Genomic DNA, 26,733 nt, shown 5'->3' with positions numbered 1-26,733 from the left:
GCATCTTAGCTTGACTACTCTTTAATGAGAAACAACTATTTTATTCAGAAATGTATAAAGAGCAATTAAGATCTTATATACAGACATAACAACCTGTAAGAAGTTACATTTAAGGAGACCTTTCTAGATAATTTTTGTGGTCCTTTTCAGCTTCATGAGTCCATGACACTGCATAATGGGCAAATGAAAATCAATTATGCACCTGATTGTCTTAAAAGGAGGTAAAACCTAGTATGAAGGTAGCATACAACAAATTATCTGCCATAAGAAATATTTTTTTAAAAACCCTTTTGAAATTTTAATTCCAACTGCAGCGAAATAAATAATTAATTTTAAAAATTCTTTGTTCCCTGCTAGAAAATAAAAAGGAGGCAATTCCTGTGGGACTTAATCTGCTGCAAGCACAAAGATTTTTAAGCTAGTCACACTTGCAAGTCCAACAAGTGGAGCAAGATCATAGACTCATGTTGAAATTCCCTCAGGCAAAGCTGGGAGCCATATTCTGAGATCTTCCGCAACATAATCTTCTATTATTTGGCATTTTTAAGATGACGCCATGCTACTACTGCTTAGTTTAGAAGTTCTTTTAAGGAAACAGTAGAAAAGACACCACATTTCAGTTCTAAGTCAATGTTAAAATTAGCTTCTCTCTTTTTTTCCTCTTCCTTTTCTTTTCTTCCAATTGGGTAGTAGCCTCAGCAAAAAACATAACTTCACTTTTTGCCTCACATTCCCTTTTGAGATAATCAAGACCTGCCATATTGAAGCCGATAACATCCTAGAGAGGAACAAAAGAAAGATTAAACAAGCTTTCTGACACTTCAGTTTAATATAGCAGCATATGTGAGCTAGGGGAACCATAGCTTTAGATATGGTTACATATCCTTCCTTCCCTGAGGAGTTTTTAGGGATTTTCATTTGTTTCCTTTTAAAGTCTACTCCTACCAATACCAACAAAAACTTTATCTCAGACAGATTTATATGTGGTTGGTATTGCTAAAGATAAGGCACAACATACTCCACATCTCTAAGTCACATATATGTTGAGATTTGCCTGATTCTTATAATTCTATACAAAAAAAAACTTACCTGTACTTGTCTGACTTTTGAAATAGTTGTTTCCTTTAATTTCTCTATCACTGGCACAAGCATTTGGTTGCTAGTGATCTGTCCAAAGTGAATTCTAATAGGAAAACAAAAAAGAGTCACGTTGCAAAGAAAAGTTCTGGTCCAATCTTTCTAGAAATAGCAAAAAGATACAATATTAAAGCAACAACAAAATACAGATTCACTTCACCAAATGGGAGTACAGAAATGCTTCTAGCAAAAAAAGCTAAAACAGTTTATTGCTCAGACAGTTCAACTCAATTTGATAACAATTTAAAAAATACTGTACTAAACCTTACCACACTTATTTGCAAGCTGTTTCTTTTCCCAGCAATCTACCCAGTGGCCACAGATTTTGTTGGTGGTATATTATGAAAAGCTCAGAGACAGAATGTGCCTTCTAAAAAATGTTAACATTACTAATAAAGGCAGAGCAAAAAGGAGAGTCACTCATCAGACAGTCAAATTCTGATCTAGAGTACCAAGATGCCCTAAATGGTCAGTCCTGCTCTGACAATCCGCCAGGTAGTGCTCACCTACAACTTTCTGAACAGTTATAAGTATTCAGTGTTTCTCATAGAACCAGTTAACTCTGATTTCACTCTGATTCAATAGTATACATGCCATAGCTATAAAAGATTATTAAATATGAGTTTCTCTCTTTAAAACATACCCCAAATCATAACAATCACAAAAGAATAATATAAACAGTAACAGTAACTTCTATGTATGTGTTCTAGGACCGTTTTCTCTTGTTACTATCCTGAATATAATGAATAGAGAGTTAAACATGCCAATTCACCAAATTTGATTCTAGTCAATTACTATCTCTGTTTAACTGTTTGGTATTGCCCGACCAGGTTTTTTTTTTCCCCCCCTAGCAGTTATTTTAAGGAATATTCAATTTTTGTCCCTATTCTTGACTTCTGCTAACTGCCTGAGAGTGAGGTTCAGAGAATAGAGGAGCAGAATAACTTAAGAGTCTTAAGTCTTTTAAAATATATTCTTCTCAACTACATATTTGCAGAGAATTCTTCACATTTAAGAATATAGCCTAATGAACATATGCTCTGTATGTTCAAAGTTTCTCTCCATATATGCTCCCACATTTCCATTTTCACATGTATAGATGGGAGATATAAACTAACTATTTAAAACATTATGAGGAAAAAAAAACAGCTTAAACTAAATGGTTTAAAAGAAACAACAAATAAATATACTGGCTATTTAGTAACTGACACCAAAGCCACTAAGACTGCACTTTGAAGATCTATCACTGGTTAAGCTTTCCTCAGCAATGCCTTAACACTACAAAAGGAAAAATGATTCCAAAGGGTCAGAAATATGCTATGTCAGAAGACAATTTCTGTAACAGTTTCTGAAACAGAAACATAAGATTTTTAATCCCAAAGTATCAAAGATGTCAGTTAACAGCTGTTCTGCTGAGAAGACATGGTATTTTTTGGAAAAAGATATTACCTGAGGAGAAAGAAGAGGCACCTACATAAAAGTTCAACATCAGAGCCCAGCTGGATGAATTCATTAAAGAGCTTAAGAATGTCTGGAACATAAGAAAAAGGCAGCACAAGTAGGGACTCTTCCAGTTCACTGAAGAAGAAAAAATATTGAAGATACCACATTTTTTAACATGGTCAATTTTTAATTCTCTTCCTTAACTATTTTTCTACTGCTTTTATACCAGAATTGATAGTGCTCATTCTGTGTTTAATTAAATATTCATTTATATTCTGGATGATTCTCTCTTCACTGTTTTGATTTTTATATTTTCTAGTTGGAATGCATATAGGAAGGTGGCATGGTAGGTAGGAAAATCTGAAAGTTTTCTTTTTCTAGATGAATGTCCCCAAAGACTTTTGTTGAACATTCTATTTTTATATTATATTTATTTTACCATATATCGAGTTCTTCTATGTGTGTGTTCTAGGACTTTTCAGTCTACAATAATGATTAATTCTGACATTATTTTAGTTTTGCTTTTTCAGAGGCTTGCTCCCTCTAGTACTAGCTCTAGTATTATATCATCAATTCTAACTAAAAATCTCAAGAATATTTCAATGGGATAAAAAATCTACTAACTAAAGAAAACCAAATCTTCTCTTCTTGGTTTGTCTTTTACCTCCATTAATCAATTTTCTTTTACATTTCTTTAGTAAAGTTTCATCATTATCTTTAGATAGTCCTATTAATGTTTAGTAAGGCTCATATGTAGATATTGTGATTTGTTATGAAAATAACCTTCAGTGGGTCAAACTTAAAACCAAAAGAGAAATCCTGGAAAATATTATTCCAAAAATGTATGACAAAGGAAACTTAAAAAGTCTGAAAAACAGTACAAGAACCAACAACAAAAACAAAAAGCAATTAAAAAATTCACAGGAAAAAAATAATGGTCAATAAACATGATGAAATATTACTTTTGTTAATAATCAAAAGAAGTGAATATGTCAGCTTTTGCTTCTCAAACTTGTTAAAAAAAAAAAAAAAAACTTTAAAAGCTTGGTAAAAACCAACTCAAAGACTCGGGAAAGTAATTCAACAACAGAAACCTGAAAAAAATCTCATGCTGACTGATCAGTTATTAGGCTTATAGAACTCTTAAGAAAAATGTTCATAGTTGGCACTTCTGATTGAATTATAACTACTATCCTTCACTTGTTCTCAAAAGCATCTCCCTTCATACTTTAGGAGGAACCTCCTAGCTCTCACATTTCAAAAAGATTGTAATGAATTATTTTCCATGAAAATTTTGACATAATCTTATAAGGAAAATAACCATCAAGTGTAATCTCTATTTCATTTTCAGATAAGCATTCAATAAATTTTGTTACCTGACAATCATTAGTAACTGTACCCTAGGACTCACCTTGATTTGATCCCTTTAAAAATCTCTAATACATATGCTGAAGGCTATAAAGGAAGGATAATACCATTAGTGATATTCTTTATTGGTTCCTACTAAAGCCCAATAATTTCAATTTCCTGAAAACAACAACAACAAAAATAAAACATAGAGCCTTCTCTCACTTGATAGTGTTCTATAATGGCAACATGGAATGGGTTTACACTTAGTTGGATTTGAGTTCACAATTAAGCTCTGTTCCTTACCAACCACATTATCATAAATAGGTCAGTTTCTTTATAAAACAAAGTACTCTGACTCACAAGATTTTTGCGATGGATGAAACATGAAGGTAATATACATAGTAATTCATGATTGCTGGATAAGCATGTTTTCTCATTACCCTCCCTTTCTCTTTCTCTCTGATTTATGTCAATTTCTCCTCCAAAGATTTATTTCAAAATTCATTTAAATAAACACAATCTTTTGAGGATTTCCAACACTGAGATACATAGGACTAGAAAATAGAAGAATGTCAGTCCAGTACAACTGAAGAGGTTGACTTCAGAAGTCACAATAAAATGGTCCTTTTGAAATACAAAATACCCAAGAGGATGCCAACATTCAAAAAAACATTTTTAAACACAAAACATCTTTGATATAAGGAGAGCAACTAAGAACAGAGCAGAGAGGAAGAGCATGAGAAAAAGATCACCATTAAACAGGGACGAGAGGTGGGGAGGGAAAGGGAGAGAGAAGGGAAATTGCATGGTAAAGGAAGGAGACCCTCATTGTTATACAAAATTACATATAAGAGGAAGTGAGGGGAAAGGGAAAAAAAACAAGAGAGAGAAATGAATTACAGTAGATGGGGTAGAGAGAGAAGAGGGGAGGGGGGATAGTAGAGGATAGGAAAGGCAGCAGAATACAACAGACACTAGTATGGCAGTATGTAAAAAAGTGGATGTGTAACCGATGTGATTCTGCAATATGTATATGGGGTAAAAATGGGAGTTCATAATCCGCTTGAATCAAATGTATGAAATATGATATGTCAAGAGCTTTGTAATGTTTTGAACAACTAATAATAAAAAAAATTAAAAAAAAAAGTTTCTGCACAGCAAAGGAATGAAGAGCATGAAAAGAGGGTCTACAGAATGTGCGAAATCTTTCCTAGCAGCTCTTTTAATAAGGGAAATATCCAGAATATATAAACAACTAAAAACCTTAACAACAATAACAACAACAACAAAACCCCCAAATAACCCCCCAAATAAACCTGCAAGTGATCTAAATAGACATTTTCCAAAAGAAGAAATACATATGGCCATAATATATGAAAAATGTTCAACATGCTTAGCAATAAAGGAAACACAAATCAGGAAAAAAAAAAAATATTTCCCGTCACATCCATTTTCAAATTATGATGCCTTCTCATTTCCTCTGAAAGCAATGTTTGAATAACCAATGGGAAACTCTTAGACATTCTTCTACTCACTGAAATATTGCCATAAGCCATCAGGATGGGGTTGATGGGAAGAGGAACCTATGAAGAAATTATTAAATCGAGTCATTAATTAAAGTGAGACTTTGATGGTACTTGCCATATTACAGAGTAATAATAGTATTTTACAATTTCAAACAGAGAAAAGAGACCCTAAAAATTGAAATTGCTGGATAAGCATAAAAGAATTGTCAGGCGGCTTTTTAGTTTCTAAGTACTTTTAAATGAGTTTAGGAAATACATTTCATCTAAAAATGTGAAATGGTTACCCTGCTTTCCAAACAAATGTAGGAACTCAATATGTTTCTGCTCAGTATGCTAATCACCTCAGTCTATAATTTCCCAGCCTCCCCTTTTTATTAAGACTAAGCTTCCTTCCTCCAATAGTTACTCCATTTCTTCTAATTTTTGAATTATATTGCATTTATTTTATATCCTAATCAGAGTTAATAAATCCTGAAATGATGTTTTTTTCAGTAATAGTATTTATAATATTTCTCAGTGCTTAGTTTAATGGACTATCTCACCTCTTTCCCTGCAGCTTTACAAATGGCTTGGTGTTCTTTCATTTTTGCAGTTTCTTCTCGGTATAGCTCAATGGCCTCCATGATCCTTTCAGCCTACACAGATGATGACAAAGGAGAGAAACTATCACAACACACTCCACCATCACAGGACAGTGAAACTAGAAAGCCTGACTAATAAAGATGTGCCAATAGAGTGCCAAATAGCACTTTTAAGATGTCTTTGGTTTTCTTTTTTCTTTAATGTATTAAAGAAGAGGAGAAGTGTCAGGAACTCAGGTAAGATCATGTCTGGACACCATGAGTAGGGCAGTTCCCAGGAGCACCTAAAAGGTGCCACATTCAGAAGATTTCCTTGCTAGAATCCAGGTCCTGACACAGGACTACTCCTGTCCTTGGTTACAAGGAAGAAAACAGAGGTTATGCTCCCCATCTTCAATTTCCTCTTTGCCACAAAAGGGCTACAATGTGGTTGATACAAAATAAGACTTTTGCTAAACAGTTGGGATCCTATTAAAAAACAAGATACTACATTCTAGATCAACTTACTGCTTTGACTGTTTCAATAGTTTTCCTTCCAGTAAAATAACTGTCACCTTGAGCCTCTCCTGGAACCTGCCAAAAACAAAAATATATCACTGACAGAAGTTAAAGGGTCAATAAAAACAGTAAGGACATTATTTTATAAAAATGTTAACATAGTTATCAGATACTATAGTTGTTTAGTAAGTGCCAGTCACTACGCTCAGTATTATATATGCATTAAAAATAGTGTTCGATTTCTCAAAGTTCTTTTATTTTTATTTTTGTTCTAAATAATTCTCACCTTCACTTAAAAAAAAAGTGACAATTATACAATACCAAATTTGGTCAATGACTTGTCTCACAAAATTGGGACAAAAAATTGAATAAAAATCACTACACAGATACTTAAATCAGCTAGTGATGACTGTGGCATCTATCCCTAATTCTAATTCCATTAGGAATTCTTAAAATTATCAAAAATTTCAGGGTTTTGAAAGATTTACTTACTGCTGGTTGGTCTTCCTTGGCCACACTCTCCTCATATTCTGCTTCCCTTTGCTGCCATGAGACAGATATGTTAATTTGAGAGAAAAAAACATGGTCTCTACATAAAGAGAAATAAAACAGGCCGACATTGCTTCTTTCAAAACATAATTCCCCTATGACATCTTTGACTATCCCTGGTTTCTGAAATGGACAACAACCATCTTGGAAACAAGGGTCTTGAAAGACATATGACTACACTAAAGAGAAAACTTAAGCTGTGTCAATCTGTCAGTTACCCACCAGCATATCTGAATCAAGCCTAAAGTTCTTACCATCTCCCTTTCTTCTTCAAGAATAAGAGGTTCCCTTGTTCTCTCCCAAAGTCTCAGAGATTTGTCATGGGATGATGAAACAACATAATCTCCACTGGGGCTGACTGCTAAGCACCATATTTCCTGGTGGTGCCCCTGGAGAAAGAAAACCAGAAGAACTCAAATAAGAATAACTCATCATAGAACACTACATGTTTATATTAGTGGGTGATGTAAATATTTGAAAAACAGTTCTTACGTACTGATCAAACAGTATAGGTAAGATTACCTCCAGAGTTTGTATGTGTTCAAATTTGTCTGCATCCCACTGCTTAATCTTATGATCTTTCCCAGCGGTAAAAAAGAGGTGAGACTTAGGTACAAACTGTAGGTACATCACACTGAAAAGGGAGAAAAGTATTCAAGTGTCATAAGAAGAGATTATATATGAGTCCTATATACAAGAATGGCTTCTGACCAGCTAGCTTTAGAGTGTCTGACAACATTAAACTTCCAATTTATCACTATTGGAGAACACTGAATAACAGACACAGATGCTCTAGGGAAAGGACACTTACAGGTGACTCAAAGGGAAGCCTTTGAGAAGATTATACCTACCTGTCATCATGTGCAAAGAGAGACTTGTGGCAGTCCCCAAAATCCAAACCCCAGATCTTCACATTCCTATCAGCAGAGCCAGTGGCTATTAGTGCTCCATCCTATATGAAAGAGAAATAAAACATTACTTAGTATTTTAATTTTGCAAGTTAGATAGATAAAAGCTAACCAGAACATTTAACTCATTTCTTTCAAAACCAGTAAAGCCAAAAAATTAATTTTCTTCTCTACCAGAAATACCTAATTCTTTATTTTTACCTACAGAGATACTTATACTTAAAAAGCTTGTTAGGGGAAAGCATGAACTCTGTAGCTTCAATATTTTTGTACTGCCACAGTGGAGTGCTGTGCTTTGATATAGGAATACCTATTTGCTTTGTTAAATAGGAAAAAGAATCTCTAATTTCTGCAATGGGATTTGGACGAAGAGTAGAAGAGGATAGAGGAGAAAAGAGACTGGAAAAGAATCCACTAAAATGTTTATGACCTAGCCTTGAATCTTATAATCCTCTGTCATTACTTCCTCTTATCTTTCCTTTCTCAGTGTACAAATGTTTCTGTTAATGTACAAATCAGACAGCTATGAGGTCAATTCCTTCCCCTTTCACACAGAATAGACCCTGTTTTTTAAATATATATTCTCACTATTAATCATAACAAGGTACTGGAAAAATATGAGATTCTGGCTGAGAGACTAAAATACACATAATGGAAAATTAACTATAATATCCAAATATTAAGCCAAGTTCCTTCTTCACAAAACAAAGGAGTATGGCTTTTTAGTGTTTCATTTACAGGGTACTCTACCAACTACAGAAATTTAGACAATAAGTTAACTTATTACTGAGACACAACTTAAGCTTTACTTACATAAGAGATGTCCATGCATATAACAGGTAGTTTGTGTCCATATAATGAAAGAAAAAACTAAATACAGGAGAAAAAGAACATAAATAATTTATATCTGTCTATAAAACATAGGTATCATTTATTACATGTGCATCTGAAATACAAATTTCAAATAACTAAAGGCATTTCTGGATTGTTTACATATATTCTCAGAGACAAGACACTGAAGATAGCTAGTTATGATTACTTGAGTCCATCAGAGCTTACATGCACTTGCCAGGAGTACTACAATACAGTGAAGGCAAGGAGCCCCCTGAAGCCTACTGCCTCAGTTAGAATGTAGCACAGAGATGTTCTTTGGATCTCTTAGCTGAAAAGACTGGGACATTTATTTCACAAAAATATTTCCTTATTCTGGCCTAACAGCACTCTTGGTATGGGGTCCAGTAATAAATAAATGATGGTAATTTATAGCCAAGTGTGCAATTACTGACTAGGACATCTAGAAATGCTCTTAAAATTCTACTGGTTATAGTAGAATTTTCTATCTGAAAGATTTCCTGAACATGTGCACCATACATTACTCGATTTACATGAAGTTTATGAATAATAGAACTCTTTTAAAACTCTTCCCTTTGCACTTACAATATTTTGATTCACACACGTTTTTAGAAATATACTACTGCTGGGTGTAGTCAAAATTACCTCTTTAGAATCTCAAGCCAAATTGTGAATATCAGAATTAGAAAATATTCCCAGGCAAAACCAATATACCTTTAATGTGTCAACATAGAAAATTTTCACAGTGCAGTCCAGCAAAGACACAGCCAACAGCTTTTGATTGGGAGAGTAACGGACACAGAGAACATCTTCATCTAGTTGTAACATTCGGGTCTGCTTCACAGAAAGTCTAGCACCACAGAAAGCGTCAAGAAAAAAATATACATATATAAGTACTCCACAATCAGAAAATTCCCAGTTTTAGAGTACAACACAGCTACATATGTCAAAAGGTTATTCAATGGCTCCCCGTTTTTCACTCCAAAAAAAATGGACACAAAAAATGCACACTGACCTCTTTTGGGTGCTTTTCTCATCTTTCACCAACTCAAAATCCCAGAACTTGACAGATTTATCTGCACCACCTGTCACAAAGCCTCGCTGGAAATTAAATGACATTTCAGTTATAGACTATTTTAGCATAGAAACTCTGCAAAGAAGACACATCAAAATAATGAAAAAGCTTTTTATTTAAAAACACAAGAATTCAGAAAAATGTGTTTCTCCCAAACCTTTTCTATTGTCTCTTTTGGGGCTGCTGCTATAGACCTTATTTGAGAACTCCTAGCACAGACCCACAAAAGACAGAGGTAATAACTAAGGAAAAGTCCTAGTTATATTTTTGTTTGCATTGGGAAGAAAAATCCTTAATGAACGTTGTGGGAATTTTTGCTCACAAGAATGAAATAATCAAAAGAATTTGCTATAAAGAAGTAATTAAAACTAGTTTGACAAATGTATATAGAATGGCAATCTAACTAATTTCATTAAAAGTATTTCACCTGAGAAGGTATAAATTTATCCTTGTAATGCATCTGTTTAAAACATGTTTGAAATGTTTTTCCAAGAAACCAGCCCCATTACAGCATAAAGTTGGTGTAAAGCACACAAAACAAGGAGTCAGATCACTGAATCTCAGTTGTCTATTGTGCTGTCTCACAGATTTATAACCTAAGAAACAACATTTCCATGAACCTTCACTTTGTTGTACCAAAAATTCACATCATTTAAAGGAAAAGAGAATGCTACATATGTGCTGAGCCATTGCCAAGTAGGAATGACGCATGGCAATTTCTTTGTCAGCCTACCCCATGTTGCTTAGAGGAAGGACTCTCCATTGTGGAAATGGGCTTGCCTTGGACCCAGGTCATTTGCAGTGACATTGCATAAATGTTTGAGAAAGGTGACCCTGCTCAAGGACCAGGGTGGATCCTGCTGGATTAGGGCGGTTCCAGGTTTAGGGTGTATCCTGCTGGGAATAGTGAGTATCCTGCTGCCTCAGGCGCCCGCCCACTCCTTGAGTTCCCCTTGAGTTCTCACGGGATTCAGAGAGTATTTGGGATGCAGAGCCCGGTAAAGGATTTGCCCCAGAATGTACGTGTAGAGTGCCAGTGAGAGGTCGGGAATAAAGACTTGCTGTTTGAATCTACAAGGCTGTGAGTGGTTCGTGATTTTGTGCCCAGCCAGACTGCGGCACATATGCAAGGTGCTGTTAATACTTTAAATTCACAGCTGTTTTGTTTTTATCTCAAATGACATTTGTTACTCTAAACTCTAGATTATTTTCTTGAATATTTAAATGAATAGGCCAAAATCTCTTTTTAAGGTATAGTCAAAAAACATGATGCCAAAATCTTTAGGGCAACCAGCACCATCACTAGAATGAATATATAGGTCTCCAGGGTAACTCCAACTTTTATTGACTCATAAAGGCTTAGGATTATAGATTTTCTGAAAACGCTAGACTTATATAGCCAAAGTATTTCTACTAAAAAAGAAACAGAAATCTACCCTCTGCATTGTGCTGCTTAAGAGAACATTTCATCTCAAGGATTAAAAACCATTGGTATGAAAAATTGTAAGGATAAGTAATTTGATGCCATGTTGCTGATGGTCAAGAGCAACTGAACCAGAATTCATTTCATAATGACAGCTAATCATATTACCAGATATATGAGATGGTATCATACAAGAATTCTGAAGATTAGGCACACTTTTCCTTTAAAGTTTTCTTCTTTAAAGAAAACTCAAGAGAACAGATATTAAACTTGATATAAAAATTGGGAAATGCAACCATAGAGCTGAAGTCCACAGCTTTAAAATCTAGTTCAATTACCTGATCTGGAGAGAGACACATGGACCACAAAGCTCCATCATGGGCATCTATTGTCTCTAACAGATTTCCTGAGGCCAAGTCATAAAGCTGCAGTTTCCCTGTCTGGAAAGACACAAAATGCACACAGTTCTAATGAGCACTTCTACAACCCATGATTCATGCTTTTACAATTTAGAAAAGATTTCACAACCAACCAGGAACAATGTGAAACGCCTAAGAAAATGTATCCCATGCTCTGTATTCCCCATCTGAATAAATGCTTTCAAATACCCTACTGACATGTTGAATTAACCTTGGCACCATACTGCACAACAATGCATAGTACAACCTTGTGGTAATCCTGTCACTGTCATTGGTACAACAACTTTCTGTGACTCCATCACAGAGCCAGTATGTAACATACTCACAAAGGCAAAGCCTGGCTATGTGATGAGCTTCTGCACAATGTGGTAGTAAAGGTAAACTGAAAGACTTGAGTCCCTTGTCTGCCTCTTCCTAATTCTGTGACCACCAGAGAATTCATCACCATGAACCTGTTTTTATCATCTGTAAAATGGAGATTATATCCGCAATATCTCTCAAATGTTGTGACAGATACCTAACGACCATAGGGACCAGGTCTGGGACTGCATGCTACTTATATACACAGTGCTCCAACCAATTCACAAAATGCTTTCCCAATAGCAAATATTAGGTGACAATTTGTTGAAAGAAAAAATAAAAAATAAGAAACTTTTAATTCAAATGTTAATGCTGTTTCTCTGATATTCAATCTAAAATCTTTCTAATGTATCATATTTTTCACATGGTAAAAATGTCCATTTAATAATACACAGATTTTTTTCTAATAAAATTCACACAAATAAGGCACAGGTTGAAGAGAATAATGATGACAAATATTTACAAAGCAGCTTCAAAACGCCCCACATACATTATTCAATTTTATTCTCACCACTACTATCACCACCACTACTGCTACTTCTGCTACCAGCTCTATTATCTACTAGTTATTTACTGTGGGCCAGTCTCTATGCTAAGTAATACTGCATCCCTGTGAAGTGTGTTGTTAATATCACTGCACCTGTGAAAAATCAAGGCTAACAAAGTTAAGGTAACTTGCTCAAATATCTAGTAAATGACAGAGCCAGGATTTAAATGCAAATGTCACCCTCCTGTTATATAGATGAAGGAATATTCCAAGTTGTGAGACTTGCTTCAAATTACCCATTTTGTATACAGAGAATCTGAATTCGAATCCATGTCTGCTTAGGCTCAAATTGATTAGCATCTAAGAATGAGTACTTGAGAAGTTTGTTTTTATTTTATTGCCTTTATCTGTCAAACATGATAACAGATATTTAATTTAATTTATCATTAATCTTAATACATTTTGTCACCAATTAAAACAATTACATATATGTTCATAAAAAGATGCATGAAAGAATGATTACCAAATATAAATAGCAGCCATCTCAGGATCACGATTTCAATTTTTTTCTTCATAATTTGACATATTTTTTATGATAAATCAAGAAAGATTTTTGATTTTTAAAAATACCCCCCAAAAAGGACAATAAACATTCTTCCATATTATCTAGCTCTAATATACTTACCATTTGCTTAAAAAAAACACATTTTTCAAACAATTTTAAGATATTGAATAAAAAAGTCCCCATAAATTCAAAGCAAAGTCCCAGTTTACCTTTGTTCCTATGACCACCTGCCTATCACCAGGTACAAAGAATGAGCAAAGTGCATATTCACAGTTCATTGTGCGAATACACTGCAGTGTAGACCTATGAGAAAGGAAAAAAGAACTCTTAGTAAGGCAACCCTGTTCACACATCTTAAATGTTGGTATATACAATTTGATATACATTTAGCCACACAGAGATCAACATGAGAGAAGACAAGTCTTAATAATCTTGGCTCAAACCCAGTTATACTCAAGAAAGAATATATTACATTATACCAAATTTTTATTTTCTTTGCAGAAACCTCATAATCTTAAGGAACAAAGATAATAGAAAAAGCAGGGTAGGGAAAGTATCTGTTGGGCTTCACAGAACCTATCCTATCATTACCAGGAAATAGGTAAGCATAAGTAATACAAGTTGAATTAGCATCCAGACCGTTCACTACAAGAAAATTCATTTTATAGGATCATGTTCATCTACCAGTCATATGCCACATTTTGATCAATAAGAGACTGCATATGAGATGATCCCATAAGATTAATGGGAAAAAATTCCTATTGCTTAGTGACATTGATACTGTTGCAATATTAAGTGTAATGCATTACTCATGTTTGTGTTGGTGCTGATGTATAAAAACCTACTGTGTGCTTTTCTCAGAATGTGTCCCTTTTGTTAAGTGATGCATAGCTGTAGAAATCAAATGTGTCATTACATTCAACAGCCATTTACTAAATGAACAAAATGAACCAAACATAAAAAGGCAACTTTTTCTTGTGTAAGCTCCACAGTCCTATGGTCAAGATGCACTGAACATATATTTTAAGAGAAATGTACACAGTGCCTTAAGAAACAAATAATCACTGTCAAGAATACCAAAAAAAAAAAAAAAAGAAAAGAAAAAAAGAAAAAGAAATTCTACTGAATAAAGATATATGAAAGATATTTCACAAACCTGTTCCATATCTTAATGGAATCAGCTGCTGCTGAAAGTACAGCAATATTGTCTGAGCTGAATGACAAAGTCCGCACATCACTGCGATGACCCCCGATGGTGATTCTGCTTGTCCTGATGGGCTGAGGAGTAGGCAAAGATGCATTCAGTGAATATAATTCCACCAGATTGTTTTGTAGCAGGAACACAGCCTTTAACTCCCCTTGGGGTGAATGAATCATGTCAAAAGATCTGCATGGGAAAACAATCATAAAAGTTTTAGCTACTTCTTCAGTTCACAAACTTAACTTTGTATAGGGGGAAATCTCTGCAATGTCTTCAGTTTATATGAAGAAATATAAAGAATTTTACAAATAAGAGTGCTCAGAGTCTTGAATAGTAGTCAAGTACAGTGTTTTAAATAAAAAATCCTGGGCTCAGGTTTTGGTTCTGAAGTGTATCTTATTTTTGTGTATATATTTTTCATAAGTCATTTAAAATCCTTTCTGAACATGAGACAATACTTTTTTTAAATTGAAAACACGAAAAGAAAGTTAACAAACAGCTATAATAATGCAAATATGACATGAATAGGTGGGCCCAAGATGCAGGCAATAGTAACAGAGTTTGACGTTTGACAGAGTGATCGATCACGGTCTCAAAAAATATAACTTATATAGACAGCATGCAAACACACAAAAAAACCCAATAATACTTTGTGGCTTACCGTTCTATTATAACTTCAGATATCATATTTTTACTCACTTGATTTTGGCAGAAGTTTTGATATTAGTCACTCGTTGGATTTCATCTCGCAGAGTCATTTCAACACTGATTTCAAGGTCCTCCTCCTCCCCCTTGCAAGAATTTAACCTAGAGGGGGGAGAAAAAAAAGAGTATCAACTATCACGTTTCTAGAAGCAGCCCTACTGTACCAGTCCAAAATCCTGCCCACTGGAAAACAAGCTATATAGATTCTGGGCAAGTTACTTAACTACACATGATTACCATGAGTATTAATCAATGTAAACTATTATTCCACTTAATGGGTAACCTCAAAAATACATTCTGGATGCAAGAGCTCATAAAATTTCCTGGGATGATAAAAATTTCCACTGAAGTCTTTCTAATACACTTTTCTAACTTTAAGACTTAAAAAAAAAAAAACTCATTGTCCTGTACTCAACAGTCTAATCATGTCATATAAACCAGAAAAGGTCTCAGAGGATGTGCTAAATTTTAACCATCAGAGAATGGATTTCTATGACTATAATGACCTATTTCAAAGTAATATTTCCCTCAAAATTCAATTCTATAAAAGTCCAGTCTTTCTTCTCAGCACATTACACAATCCACCTTCCTTCCTTATAGGCTACTGTCATTAAAAGCAAACTGCTAGCCTTTGAGTTTAAATAGTTTAAGAATTGTTTTAAAAACTCGGCAATCTCTTTCTAGTTCTCTCTCTCAGTCCAAGACTCAGAAATGTGTTCAAGATGCACCCCCTACCCCCAAAAAAATTCAACATGGACTCAGACTCACAAATTCTTCTCTAGCTTTTAACAGTAATTAGTAATAAAGTAATTAGTAATAAAGTAATTAGTAATAAAGTTGTTCCTTAAAGAAGCCATGATTTTTCTCAGTAATATGTGGCTTACCCAGGATACTTAAAGGAAGATGCTGGGGAATGAGACTGATCAAATAATGCTATGTGCATGTACAAATATAACATAATAAATCCTACTATTATGTATAATTATAATGCACCAATACAAATTTAAAAAGTAGAAGAGTGAGTGAATTCTGTTGTTTGTAAATGATTTCTCACAAAGTTGTTGAAAAAAACTTAAGAAAACATACTTTGCTTTCTTTCTAGCTTTCTTCATCTTCTTCTCCATTTTCTTCTGAACTTCCTCTTTAGACAGGATACAAAACACTTCTAGCACAGAGTCAGTTCCCTAGAAAGGAAAAAAGGTTGTTGTGAGTCCAGGAGAGGCAGTCTGTAATTTAACTTATTCACAGTAAGATCTAAACAGTAATATTTTCCCCCCTACTAATTATGTTGGACAAAATCTCTGTGTTGTCTCATCTCTAAAGTGAGAATACCATTTCCTACTTATAGCACTGCTTTGAAGACTAGAAAAAAGGTATGTGTTTTAATATTGCTTAGAAAAGTCAACATTTAATAAATGATTGCTAACAAAAATAATTATAGTATTGTTATGCAAATACAAAATAAGGATTATAGATCCACAAAGTACCACCAATGATTATTAACATTACAAAAAAGAAAAAAACCCATCTCTACACCAAAGGTGAAAGAACAGAAGTACCTGAAAGGAACAGTATAGCCCGTTATTTTCTCCTTTAAGCCTGGTACTCACGTGGCAAGCAAGAATCCTGCCTGTCTTGTCCACTGCAAGATTCACAACTCTGTCCCTTCCTTCCCGCATTATGGAACCAGCTTTTCTGCATGAAAGGATGCGCTACAGAAGAAGCAAGAAATGAAGGTTAAATGTAAGTTCTGCTGAACCTCTGAAAAGATATGATTATGACAAATGCAGATGATAAAAATATTCCTTAAAAGATGACAAAAGTTATAGACTTAAAACTCTGCAGTTCTTATTTGTCTCACACTCAATGAAAGAAACAAAAATGAATTACATCTTCAGGAGTTTCATCCAGCTCAAGGGCATCATCCTCTGCTACAAGTGAGTCCTGCATTCTAGGAGAAGACTCTTTGACTTTCTTGGGCTTGGGTTCTTCCAGGTCTTCAACCTGTTTTATAAAATTGGGAAAATAAAAGCTGAAATGTCTTTCAGGTGGTGATACTTAGCCTTAATATTGTAGAAGTCTTTCCTATGGTCACTAATAGCTTGACTAATGAACTCTGATCAAACTTCAACAGCAGGACATGCACCAGAATTTACTTTAAAGACTGATTACATCATATATAGCAAAATGTTATTCACTGTACCATAGTCAATAACTTCCTATAGTGTAAGGACAACTAGTTAGCAAACAATAGTGCAAAATCACAACACTCCTCATCTACTTCAAAACATTCTCTGTTCTTAGGAGACCATAAACCTTGTATGCTAATATATGTAGAACCCTAAATGGGTTCTATGGTGGCTATACCACCATATTTCTAACTTCATCCAAACCTAATGTCTATAACCTTTCCCCTTTATACAAATTCTTTGAGTATTTAAGAAACAGTTATAAACTAGAATATATATTTATAAACATACATAAAGTTAATAGATTTTTGTTTGAGGGAAAAGGTTCCGATATCCTGAAATACATCCATGGACAACCAAAGGTCCAGGAATATCAGGCTAAGAATGCCATAATCTAAAACTAGCATTATCACAAGCTATAAGTTTAAAGATATTTTTCTTCAGAGCTCAAATAAACAAGGCAAGAACATATATATAATGAAGAAACATCTTTGTTTAGAGGTTGTAGCTTATCAATGTGATAGAATTTCTTAATTAATTACCTGATTCAATGAGCCTACGAAATTGCCCATAACCCCACCCCCCCCAAAGAGTAATTAACCTCTTGCAGATAAACGATGTCCCAAGCTCTCAATTCACTGTCTGAAGCGCCAGTGATAAGTCGTTTTTCTTCTGAAACCAGAACCAACCCCCATACCTGTAGGGTATAAGAAGATGCATATGATTTTAAAAAGATTCTAGGTTGTAAAATATGACATTCCAAAATGTAAGAATACTATAAGTAAAATCTCTTTGGCCTGGCCTTTTGAAGTCTCAGAAAAGGCATATTAAGGCAACTTCTACAGAGAAAAAAAAAAGAGGCCCACTATAGAACTGTTGCTTACACAATACTAGGTAGTTACTCTCCAACTTCGTATTTCCAAATTTAAATAATGGCTGTTCAACACAAATCTTAACTGTAATCCATTCAAATGATGATTCTAGTCTTAAACGTCTTTGATTTCAGCAGTATCTAGCAAGTAAAAAGTGCCCTATTAATCTTTATTGCAAAATTTTTGACTTCTAAGTCCAAGAATCAAACAGTGAAAATAATAATAGTGTTGCAAAATCTGCTTTTCCTCAGTAATTCAAGGTATTATGGTTTTCAAAGCCTGATATAAACACAGCACTGAAAAGGATGTGAAGATATGTAATTACTGCCTGTACTTGATTGAACAGATCAAGCCACAATAGTTACAATATCTACATGTTGCTGCACCAGGCATCATTAGAACTCTGTAGAATCAAAAGTGGACTGTTAGTCAGAAATAATAAAACTCAAGATTAAAAAACATTCAAGGTCAATTTTTATTAAATGCCAGAGTTGCTATATCTGCTCCAATGGCTGGCACCGCATATGATTACTACCATCACCACTACTACCACCACACACACACAAAAAAATACCATTCAGCATATGATGATTAGAAAGAATGAGCAGTAAAAAGAAAGAAATAGAGCCAGAGACAAAACACCTTCTTCCCATTCTTTCTCTGGGTCCATGACCCAACATGTACCTCAGTTCGGTGGCCAACCAATGTTTTGAAACAGTGCTGAGTATCAAGGTCCCACCATTTCACCATGGTATCTTTCCCACTAAAAGAAGAAACAGGAAAAAAAATTATTTAGAAAGAATCACTAAACTAACATGGAAATGAAGGACTCACTTACTGCTATAAAAAGAAAATGTATAGCAACTGTGTCTAAAGTTTCTATTCTATCTGACCCTTCTTCTGAAAAGCAAAAAATCCTAACTGTCCCTGTGGTTATTCTTATATAAAAGATTAAGATGTTTTACCTACTGTAAGCACAAAAAATGAATTGAATTCAGAGTATTTAGTACTCTTCTATGTTCTTTAAGAATATAAAAATCAAATCCATCATGCCTTCCTCCCACCATTTCCATCACCATAACATTCACATTCTCAGACCGTCTAACACGGAAACAGATATCTTAGACCATCCCTGTACTTCTCTCCTGTGTTTAGTTAGCTACTATGTCCTTTAAACATCTCCTCTGTGAAGTCTCTAGACACCTTCCCATCCAATTTGATATAAAAAATCTGAATTTCAGTCCTGCTACCTGAATTATTTTTAACAGCCACTCATCTGATGTCTACATCCATTGCTGGTCTCTCATCCCGCCCACTATACCACTGTCAGATAATCTCATTTTTTAAAATTTATACCTACTCAATGATCTCTGCAGAATCAAAATCAGGCTCATTAGCATCACTTTCAAAACCACCTATAACTGGCTCTTAACCTCCTAAAACAATTCTTTCCTACCAAAGAAGTAATACCCAATGGTTCTACTCTTTTGCTTAGATGCCTCTTTCCAATTTCCTCATCAATATAAACCAAATAAAATCCTCCTTCATGAGGAGTGGAAGCACTTCACAAAAAATTCGACTTACGTACACAGCATATAATCCTACTTGTTAGTGTCACTCTCTCACAGAACCTCTTATATGAACAAGACATCCTAATACACCTGGATCCTGTCCTATAGCAACAACTTCACCACTGGGGCAGCATTTAGTGTTTTTTTTTTTCACTCTTCCTGAGTCATTACTAAAGTTTTTATAGTTACTGCCAGGCAAACTAAGACCTCAGTCTTTCCTGATTGGTCATTTCTTAGGAGTAATAATTATTAGACTATTATTAAATGAGATTGAACCACATATGAAATTGCTATTTGAACATTTTGACGTACAAAAATGGAAATTTCAAATGGTTCAACCTTATAGATGTTCAGAAGACTTATGAAACACTTCTCTCAAAAGGTAGGCTAAATTAAACACCTGGTATTCATATCTGCCCAATGCTTCATATTTTGCTTTTCGGACTTTCTAGAGTTCTAGAAAGTAAACAAAGCTCCCTCCATAAAAGTTGTATCAAAAGATTAAGGAACATAGAAAAGTTAATATCAAAGAAATGAATGACAAATCAGAAAAAAAAATTTTAAAGTGCTATAATTTTAGATGGCTCCATGATACTATTTGGGAAGGGTGAGGAGAGAGAAAAGCAGAGCACAAAAGAGCCTAGTGAATAAGCATGACCATGGTGCTGAGAAAGTAAGAAAACAAATTAGAAATAAAAACCATTATTTCTTTACCTAGTAACTAGCAGATTCTTTTCTCGTAGGAACAATGCTTGTGTGACGGCATCCTTGTGGCCCTTTAGGCGGTAGAGGCCGCTTTCATTGATCACATCCCACACAATCACATCTGTATCCTAAAGGGATGGAATAGTACAGAAGAAAAATAACTTCCTTTACTCCAACAAAACAATGGTATTTAAGTACTACAAAGCAAAATATAGTCTTTCTAGAAAATTGGAAAAACACATAGAAAGTACAGAGGAATAAACATCATCCTTAATCCTATCACCCAGGGATAATCAGCAGACACTTCGTTTTATTTTGTTCCACTTATTCATTCCTACATGTACATAATATGTATATTTACATTTATGTTTCTGCTATTTTCCTATTATAAAACAGAGACCAGTTTATAACCATTTTTCATTTAATATTTCCATTTTTCCATATCATTCCAAAGTGTTCTCATTATTTGTATTCACATAATAATTACTCCTAAGGATATACTATATTTAACATTTTTTCAAATTTAGATATTTAGATAGTTTTAAATTTTCTATCACTATACAGATGCAGAAATGAATACTTTTGTACACATCTTTATACATATACCTATTAGGATAAACATTAAAATGGGAAATTCTTGGATTAAAACTTATGCTCATTTTTAAAGTTTTTGATTCACAGTACTGAAATAATCTCCAGAATGCACTGACCTATAGAACCAATAGTGATACATATGACAAGGCCAGTTCTCATGTGATTAACTCTTGAGTATTATTAATTTTCTCAAAAACCACTGCCAATTTCATAAATAAAAAATGCTCAGTCAAAACATTTATTATCTGAATACTGAGAATTTTTCTACATGCACCATGGTAGGTAACAAGTGACCACTGCATCTCTTTAGAATTGCCAATTCATGTCTTTCATCTAATTTGCTTCAGGTATCATCTTTTACTTGACCATTTGTAAATTATTAATAGATATACATTAATCCTTTAAAAATATTATTTCTCTTTGTCTCTTGTCTTTAAATTTATCAAACTTATCAATCTTCTCCTTTAATTTTTTCTTTACTAATACATTTGAAGTCCTTTGCCACCTTGATATCAGATAAATATTTACTTTCTGGTTTACTTAAAATACTACTTTCTCACGTTTAAGTCTTCAATGTACAACTCATTTTTGTATATGTCATGAGGTAAAGACTTAATTGAAAATTCTTAGTTAATTATCTAAATACAATTTTATAAGTAATCCATTGTCTTTACACTTATCAGAAATATTATCTTGAAAATATACTAATTAGAAATATAGAAGTGGATTTGGTCATAGGATTTCCATTTGATGGCAATAACCTATTTTGCATTGGTAACAAATCGATAAGACACTTTTGAAATTATGGTTTTTATAATATATTTTAAAATGTCCCTTTTATTATTCTCCTTTCCACAAATTTTGTTGTTAACAATTCATTCATTTTTCCATACAAGCTTTTAAACTTTGGTCAAGTTCTAAACAAAAACCTTTGAGATATTTAAATTACTTTATGGAAATTAATTAAAAAAAAAAACTAACATTTTCTCAATATATTCTGTTCCTATTCAAAAATATGAATTGTTTCCCAAAAAAGGATTCTATTATTTTCTTCAGTAAAGTTTCATGGTATTTTTATGTTATTCAACATTTTATTGGGAATGAAATCTAAGCTACCAATTTTGCAGAACTCATTGGCAAATAATCATCATAGTCTCTTCTTTTCCAGTCTTTGTTTTCTTTTTCTTGTTTTATGGTTTTGGGTGGTACTCTACCATGATGTTCTGTTATGGTTGCCATGGGTATCTGTCTTATTCCTGAATTTCAGTCTTTTATTAGAAAGTATAACAGGAAAAAAAAAAAAAAAGGATCTCCCAATTCACATTCATTCTTCTCATTGTATTTCTACCATTTGTATAGGATTTTGAACATTGAAAGTCTATAATTTCAACCAACGATTTTTGTGAAAAGCCTGCTTTAGCATAAATTATAAGGCCTTTAAAGTATCAAAGTCTGAGCACCTGCTTCAAAGTCTCACCTTGGATCCAGAAACCAGTCTGCCACCTAGCTGATCATACTTCAAGATAGTGATGGCTGCTTTGTGTCCATTAAAGGTCACATTTCCTTCCCCACTCAGGAGACTGAAGATTCTAACAGACCCATCCTCATAGCCAACAGCTAAGTGCAGCCCATCTGGGGAAGGGCACAAGCAAGTGACTTCTTGCTTAAGCCCTTGAAGGATGAGGATCTGAAATCATAAAAATCAAAAACAAGGTAGAAAAATTAAGCATATTATCAAGGTAAAACTGTAGAAATAACTGAAAATCTATAATTCCAAATCGCTCTTATAAATGATAAAACTCTGTAATTCATTTAAAGTTATTTAATGTAGAAATTATTATTTGTACTAGGCAATAAAATATTTAAGAAAAAATAAAATTATTTTGTCTAAAGCTGTGCACTGGTATAACATACAAAAATTACGTGGGCAATGTAATAAATTCATAAGTTTCATCCAAATGATATTTAATAAAGGGTTATAAACTCCTCTTTGCTTTAACTGAGCCCCATTTTATGAGAAATAAATCTGCATGGTCATGTAGTATAACAAACTGTTTATCATGTGATTTTATCCCAAGAAACCCTGGGTGGCAAGAGTATCAAAATAATAACCTCTTGGGAGTCAGATAGTGAATGGACAAAAATAAAATTCCTATATTTGATTTGGAAGAAGTGGTAAGCTTAACGAATTTAGTGTTACACAAAGTCAAAGCCTGGTTTAAAATCCCTTGAGCCTCATCTGTATAACTAACAAAAAGATGGTTAGCAACATAACACAGTAATACACCATTTAAATGTCTACTATTTTATAACTTACTGTAAGAGCAAGTAGAACTTGGAAAACAGAGAAACTGGTAGAGAAATGCAAAGAATGCTAGGAATAAATAATGACCACAAATAATGACCTACAAATATCACTACCAGACATCTAAGAAGTAAGATCCTATTTGGTTATGATTTTCAGAATTTGGTGAAGAACACAACAAAATTTGATGGCCAGTTTATCTAGATCCAAAGGTAAAAGACATTTTTACTAAAGACACATACACACACAAAAAATCAATAGATGATAAATAAATCACAGCTCTCCCACTTCTACGTATCCATCTTCAAATACCCACAAGTCATTATCAACCTAGTTGATTTTTGACTCACCTTCTCTCCTTTTCTTAAGTCCCAGATGAAAACATGTTCACAGGCTGGTACTGCCACATAGCGTCCTTTCTCACCACGAAGTGTCACAAAGACAATATTACCTTTTTGGCTTCCGATCAGGCCAAAGACCGCACTAGCAACATAACGTAGGTATTGCTTGGTAAGCCCCATGTTATGATGTCTGATACTGCAGGGGAGGTAATCTGTGCATATAAACAAAGAAAACTCAGTTCTTTAGGTTGCTTGGTTCTGTTTATCATGTAGTTAAAAGCATATAACTTGTGGTTTCTTAACCTTTATTTAGACTGAATAAATCATTATTTTTAAATCCACTAAGGATACGCGATCTTTCATGCTTTAAGCTTTAAATTGTTTAAACTGTCAGATCAACCTCATACCAAATATCTGACACAATGCCTCAGTGCATCTAAATAATTCACTTCTGCCCCTTGAATTACAAAGTTTTGACACTATGATTGGCAGCTTGAGATTGAACGTATTTATCAATGAGTATTTACTGTAAACCTACTAATTAGATAGGCACTATTCTAGGCACCAGAAATATGGTGCTGAACAAGACAAAAGCCCTGATCCCATGGTACTTACCTTCTAGCATGGCAGTTCTCAAAATAGTATTCACCCAAGTCATCTGGAGATTTTACAGAAAAACTGCTGAGAACTACTTCACCCCAACTCCTGGCACCTGTTTCTTACTCATTATGTGTGGAGTGGTGTCTAAGATTTCATTTCTAAGAAGTTTCCAAGTACTTCTGCTATTGTGGTCCTGGACCACATTTTTAGAATTACTGTCCTACTAAATGAAGGTTTGTCCTTGATTTCAAAAATCAGAACAGGCACCTCCCTTGACACAAAAATGGTGGAGCAACTTGGCACACAATTTTTGAAAGATTCCTGCAAATGCATAAAAATGCTGGTTGTGAATAAAAGGTACAAAAAGAAAAGTGGGTAAGTCAATCATGTCTGTTCTCCAATGGAAGATTCAAAAGTGTTCCCCAAACACCCACACAACTTTAAAAAAAAAAAAAAACAAACCCCACAGAGGTTATACTCTTTTTCAGGAGCTGTTTCTTGTTTTTGTTTTTTGTTTGGTTTAAGTCTACAAGTGTCTCTTTCTGATTAGAATCAACATATTAGTCTACTTTAAAAGAAAAATACCCAATTCCAAACTCTACTAATATTTGTTAGTATTCATCTACTGGCCTCAAGGCTCTACTCACAGACACTAAAACAAAGCCAATTAAAAGTATAGAAAAAGCTGGGTGTGGTGGCCCACGCCTGTACCCAGCAACTTGGGAAGCTGAGGCAGGAGGATCAGGAGTTCAAAGCCAGCCTCAACAAGTTAGCAAGGCTCTAAGCAACTTAGCAAGAACCTGATTCAAAATAAGAAATATAATAAAAATGGCTGGGAATGAGGCTGGGTTCAATCTCCAGTATCCCCAACCAAAAAAAAAAAAAGTCAAGAAAATATTGATATGGTGATAATGATTTTGGCCTAGCCATTTGATTAATTCTTTCCCAATTCCTCTTACTCCTAAAGCCTCTTAACTATAGCTCCTCGGGTTAATCCATCTACCACCTCCTTCTATCATATGGAGAATTCATATAGCATGCCTAGGCCAAGGGATTATTTTTATTTCCAGTCCTGTCTACCTACATGAATACTAATTACAGAGTTCATATTCCAATTCAGCAAGTCTTAACTCCAAAATTTTTGCCTTAAACCACTACACTAAAACACTTTTCTCCTCTCATATCTGTCAACTCAACCTGATTGTTTTCCTGAAGTAAAAATTCTTTTTTCTCTTTCTGGCACTTTCAGTTCCAGTTTTTATCACTGCACAGTTTTTCAACTAGCACCTCCACTTCCATGTTTTTCATTATTTTCTTTCAAAAGCAATATTACCAGACTAATCTTTTTCAAATGCACTGTCCCTACTTCAAAGCCCTTGAAAGGGCTAAGTCGTTTTCCAATTTCCAATAACATCCTATTCATTCTACTTTCTCTCTCAACCTTCTCTCTTGTAGGACTGGTTTCCTTTTGTGACATTGCTTTTTTTCCTATTATCTTCTCACCTACAACAACATGCATTCTCCTGTCTACCCATTTTACTTAGATTATCCTCTAACACCCACTTCTTTCCCGGCAAGCCCTATTCTTGCAGCCTCTTCTGTGGAGTCTATATTTAAACAACATTCCATGCAACTTGGCACTGGTCACTTTCGTTTCGCGTACTCAGATCTCACCTCCTTCTGGAGAGACTTCACGACCTTATCTTCTTCCAAAACTACACCATCACCACTTCCTATCTTACAGCTCTCCCAAACACGCTGTTTCTGTAATGCATTTAAGGCGTGGTCTGTGGGAACGGACTCGTCACGTCCCGAAAACCAGGATTAAAGTGTGGGGATTCCGCACACCGAACCAACACGGCTCAGCATCTTCGGGCAAGCCCGTGCACACGCGTGGCCAGGCAGGTCTACTCTGCTCGCGCCAGCCGCGAAGGTAGCAGAGAGGCCTCCAAGTACAGCTGTGCGGGCCCCGGCAGTAACCCGTTTGCCGCATCTTTGCGATCCGCCGCCAATTCCCCCGCACAACTCTCCTGACACCACGAAGGCCTCCGCCAAGTTCCACCCAACAACAGCGCCTAAAAAAGGTGAACTGCAGTCCCCGTGCATCCCTAGGACTCACCTCAACCTCCACGAGGCTCCGGCCATCAGCACCCGCCCCCGGGATCCGCCTCTTCCGGGCAGGTCGGGAGCCTCTTCCGCCCAACCTTCCCCTCACCTTCTAGGCGGAAGTGACGGGAGAGCGGCACTTGATTGGGCGGCAGTGCTGTGAGCGGAAGCCGGTGTTTCGCAGCCCAGAGCATTTGCAGCTGGTCATTCCAGCTTCGGGAGACTTTGGTGTTAACCACCGCGTTCCTGCCGAGGGTTGTCAGGAGATGTCGCTTGGCAGCCTTCTACGAGGAGTTTAACCCGTCCCGCCGCCGCCCGGATGGGACCGCCGGAGTTCTGTGAGAGGCGGGACGGAGGCCGGGAGTGAAGGC

General features: G+C 35.0%; 3 protein-coding genes across 9 annotated transcripts in view; 2 read left to right on the top strand and 1 right to left on the bottom strand.

The window, feature by feature from the left end:
* Positions 1-6,211, top strand: part of Spag17 (sperm associated antigen 17) — a 221,680-nt gene extending 215,469 nt beyond the window's left edge. For all 5 annotated transcript variants that reach the window (XM_048814580.1, XM_048814581.1, XM_048814579.1 and 2 more), the window contains one exon: positions 6,049-6,211. The gene's annotated coding sequence lies outside the window, so the exon portion shown is untranslated. The remainder of the gene's footprint in view (positions 1-6,048) is intronic.
* On the bottom strand, positions 6-26,523 carry Wdr3 (WD repeat domain 3). 2 transcript variants are annotated; one of them, XM_015502237.2, is made up of 27 exons: positions 26,376-26,522; positions 23,666-23,868; positions 22,488-22,697; positions 20,426-20,544; positions 18,825-18,903; positions 17,870-17,965; positions 16,970-17,083; positions 16,690-16,791; positions 16,166-16,263; positions 15,074-15,181; positions 14,330-14,560; positions 13,383-13,476; positions 11,681-11,782; positions 9,860-9,945; positions 9,559-9,694; positions 8,806-8,862; positions 7,936-8,036; positions 7,607-7,718; positions 7,339-7,473; positions 7,028-7,078; positions 6,545-6,610; positions 5,999-6,091; positions 5,466-5,513; positions 3,992-4,035; positions 2,587-2,715; positions 1,090-1,183; positions 6-778 (listed from the first exon to the last, which is right to left on the bottom strand). In XM_015502237.2, exons 2-27 carry the CDS (start codon positions 23,834-23,836, stop codon positions 623-625), a joined length of 2,832 nt encoding a protein of 943 aa, XP_015357723.1. In that variant the 5' UTR covers positions 23,837-23,868; positions 26,376-26,522; the 3' UTR covers positions 6-622. The 2 variants fall into 2 exon arrangements, with proteins under 2 accessions (XP_015357723.1, XP_048670540.1); XM_048814583.1 differs by lacking the exon at positions 17,870-17,965 and having other exon boundaries at positions 26,376-26,523.
* A 16-nt stretch (positions 26,524-26,539) lies between these two features.
* Gdap2 (ganglioside induced differentiation associated protein 2) overlaps positions 26,540-26,733 on the top strand; it is a 53,935-nt gene continuing 53,741 nt past the window's right edge. The window contains exon 1 of one of the 2 annotated variants that reach the window (XM_015502235.2): positions 26,540-26,700. The gene's annotated coding sequence lies outside the window, so the exon portion shown is untranslated. The remainder of the gene's footprint in view (positions 26,701-26,733) is intronic. The other variant, XM_015502236.2, reaches the window with a different exon arrangement.

The sequence above is a fragment of the Marmota marmota genome, unplaced genomic scaffold, assembly GCF_001458135.2.
Source record: "Marmota marmota marmota unplaced genomic scaffold, marMar, whole genome shotgun sequence".
NCBI classification, from domain to species: Eukaryota; Metazoa; Chordata; class Mammalia; order Rodentia; family Sciuridae; genus Marmota; species Marmota marmota.
Note: the sequence above shows the minus strand (reverse complement) of the source record. Positions and strands in the feature narration are given on the sequence as shown.

Coding starts and splice junctions, on each gene's coding strand:
- Wdr3 (XM_015502237.2), bottom strand. CDS start 23,836: ATGGGGCTTACCAAGCAATACCTACGTTATGTTGCTAGTGCGGTCTTT. Junction 5,514..5,998: donor GTAAAGCTGCAGGGAAAGAG/GTGAGATAGTCC, acceptor ATTTCTTCATAG/GTTCCTCTTCCCATCAACCC. Junction 779..1,089: donor CAAAAGTCAGACAAGTACAG/GTAAGTTTTTTT, acceptor GTTCCTCTCTAG/GATGTTATCGGCTTCAATAT.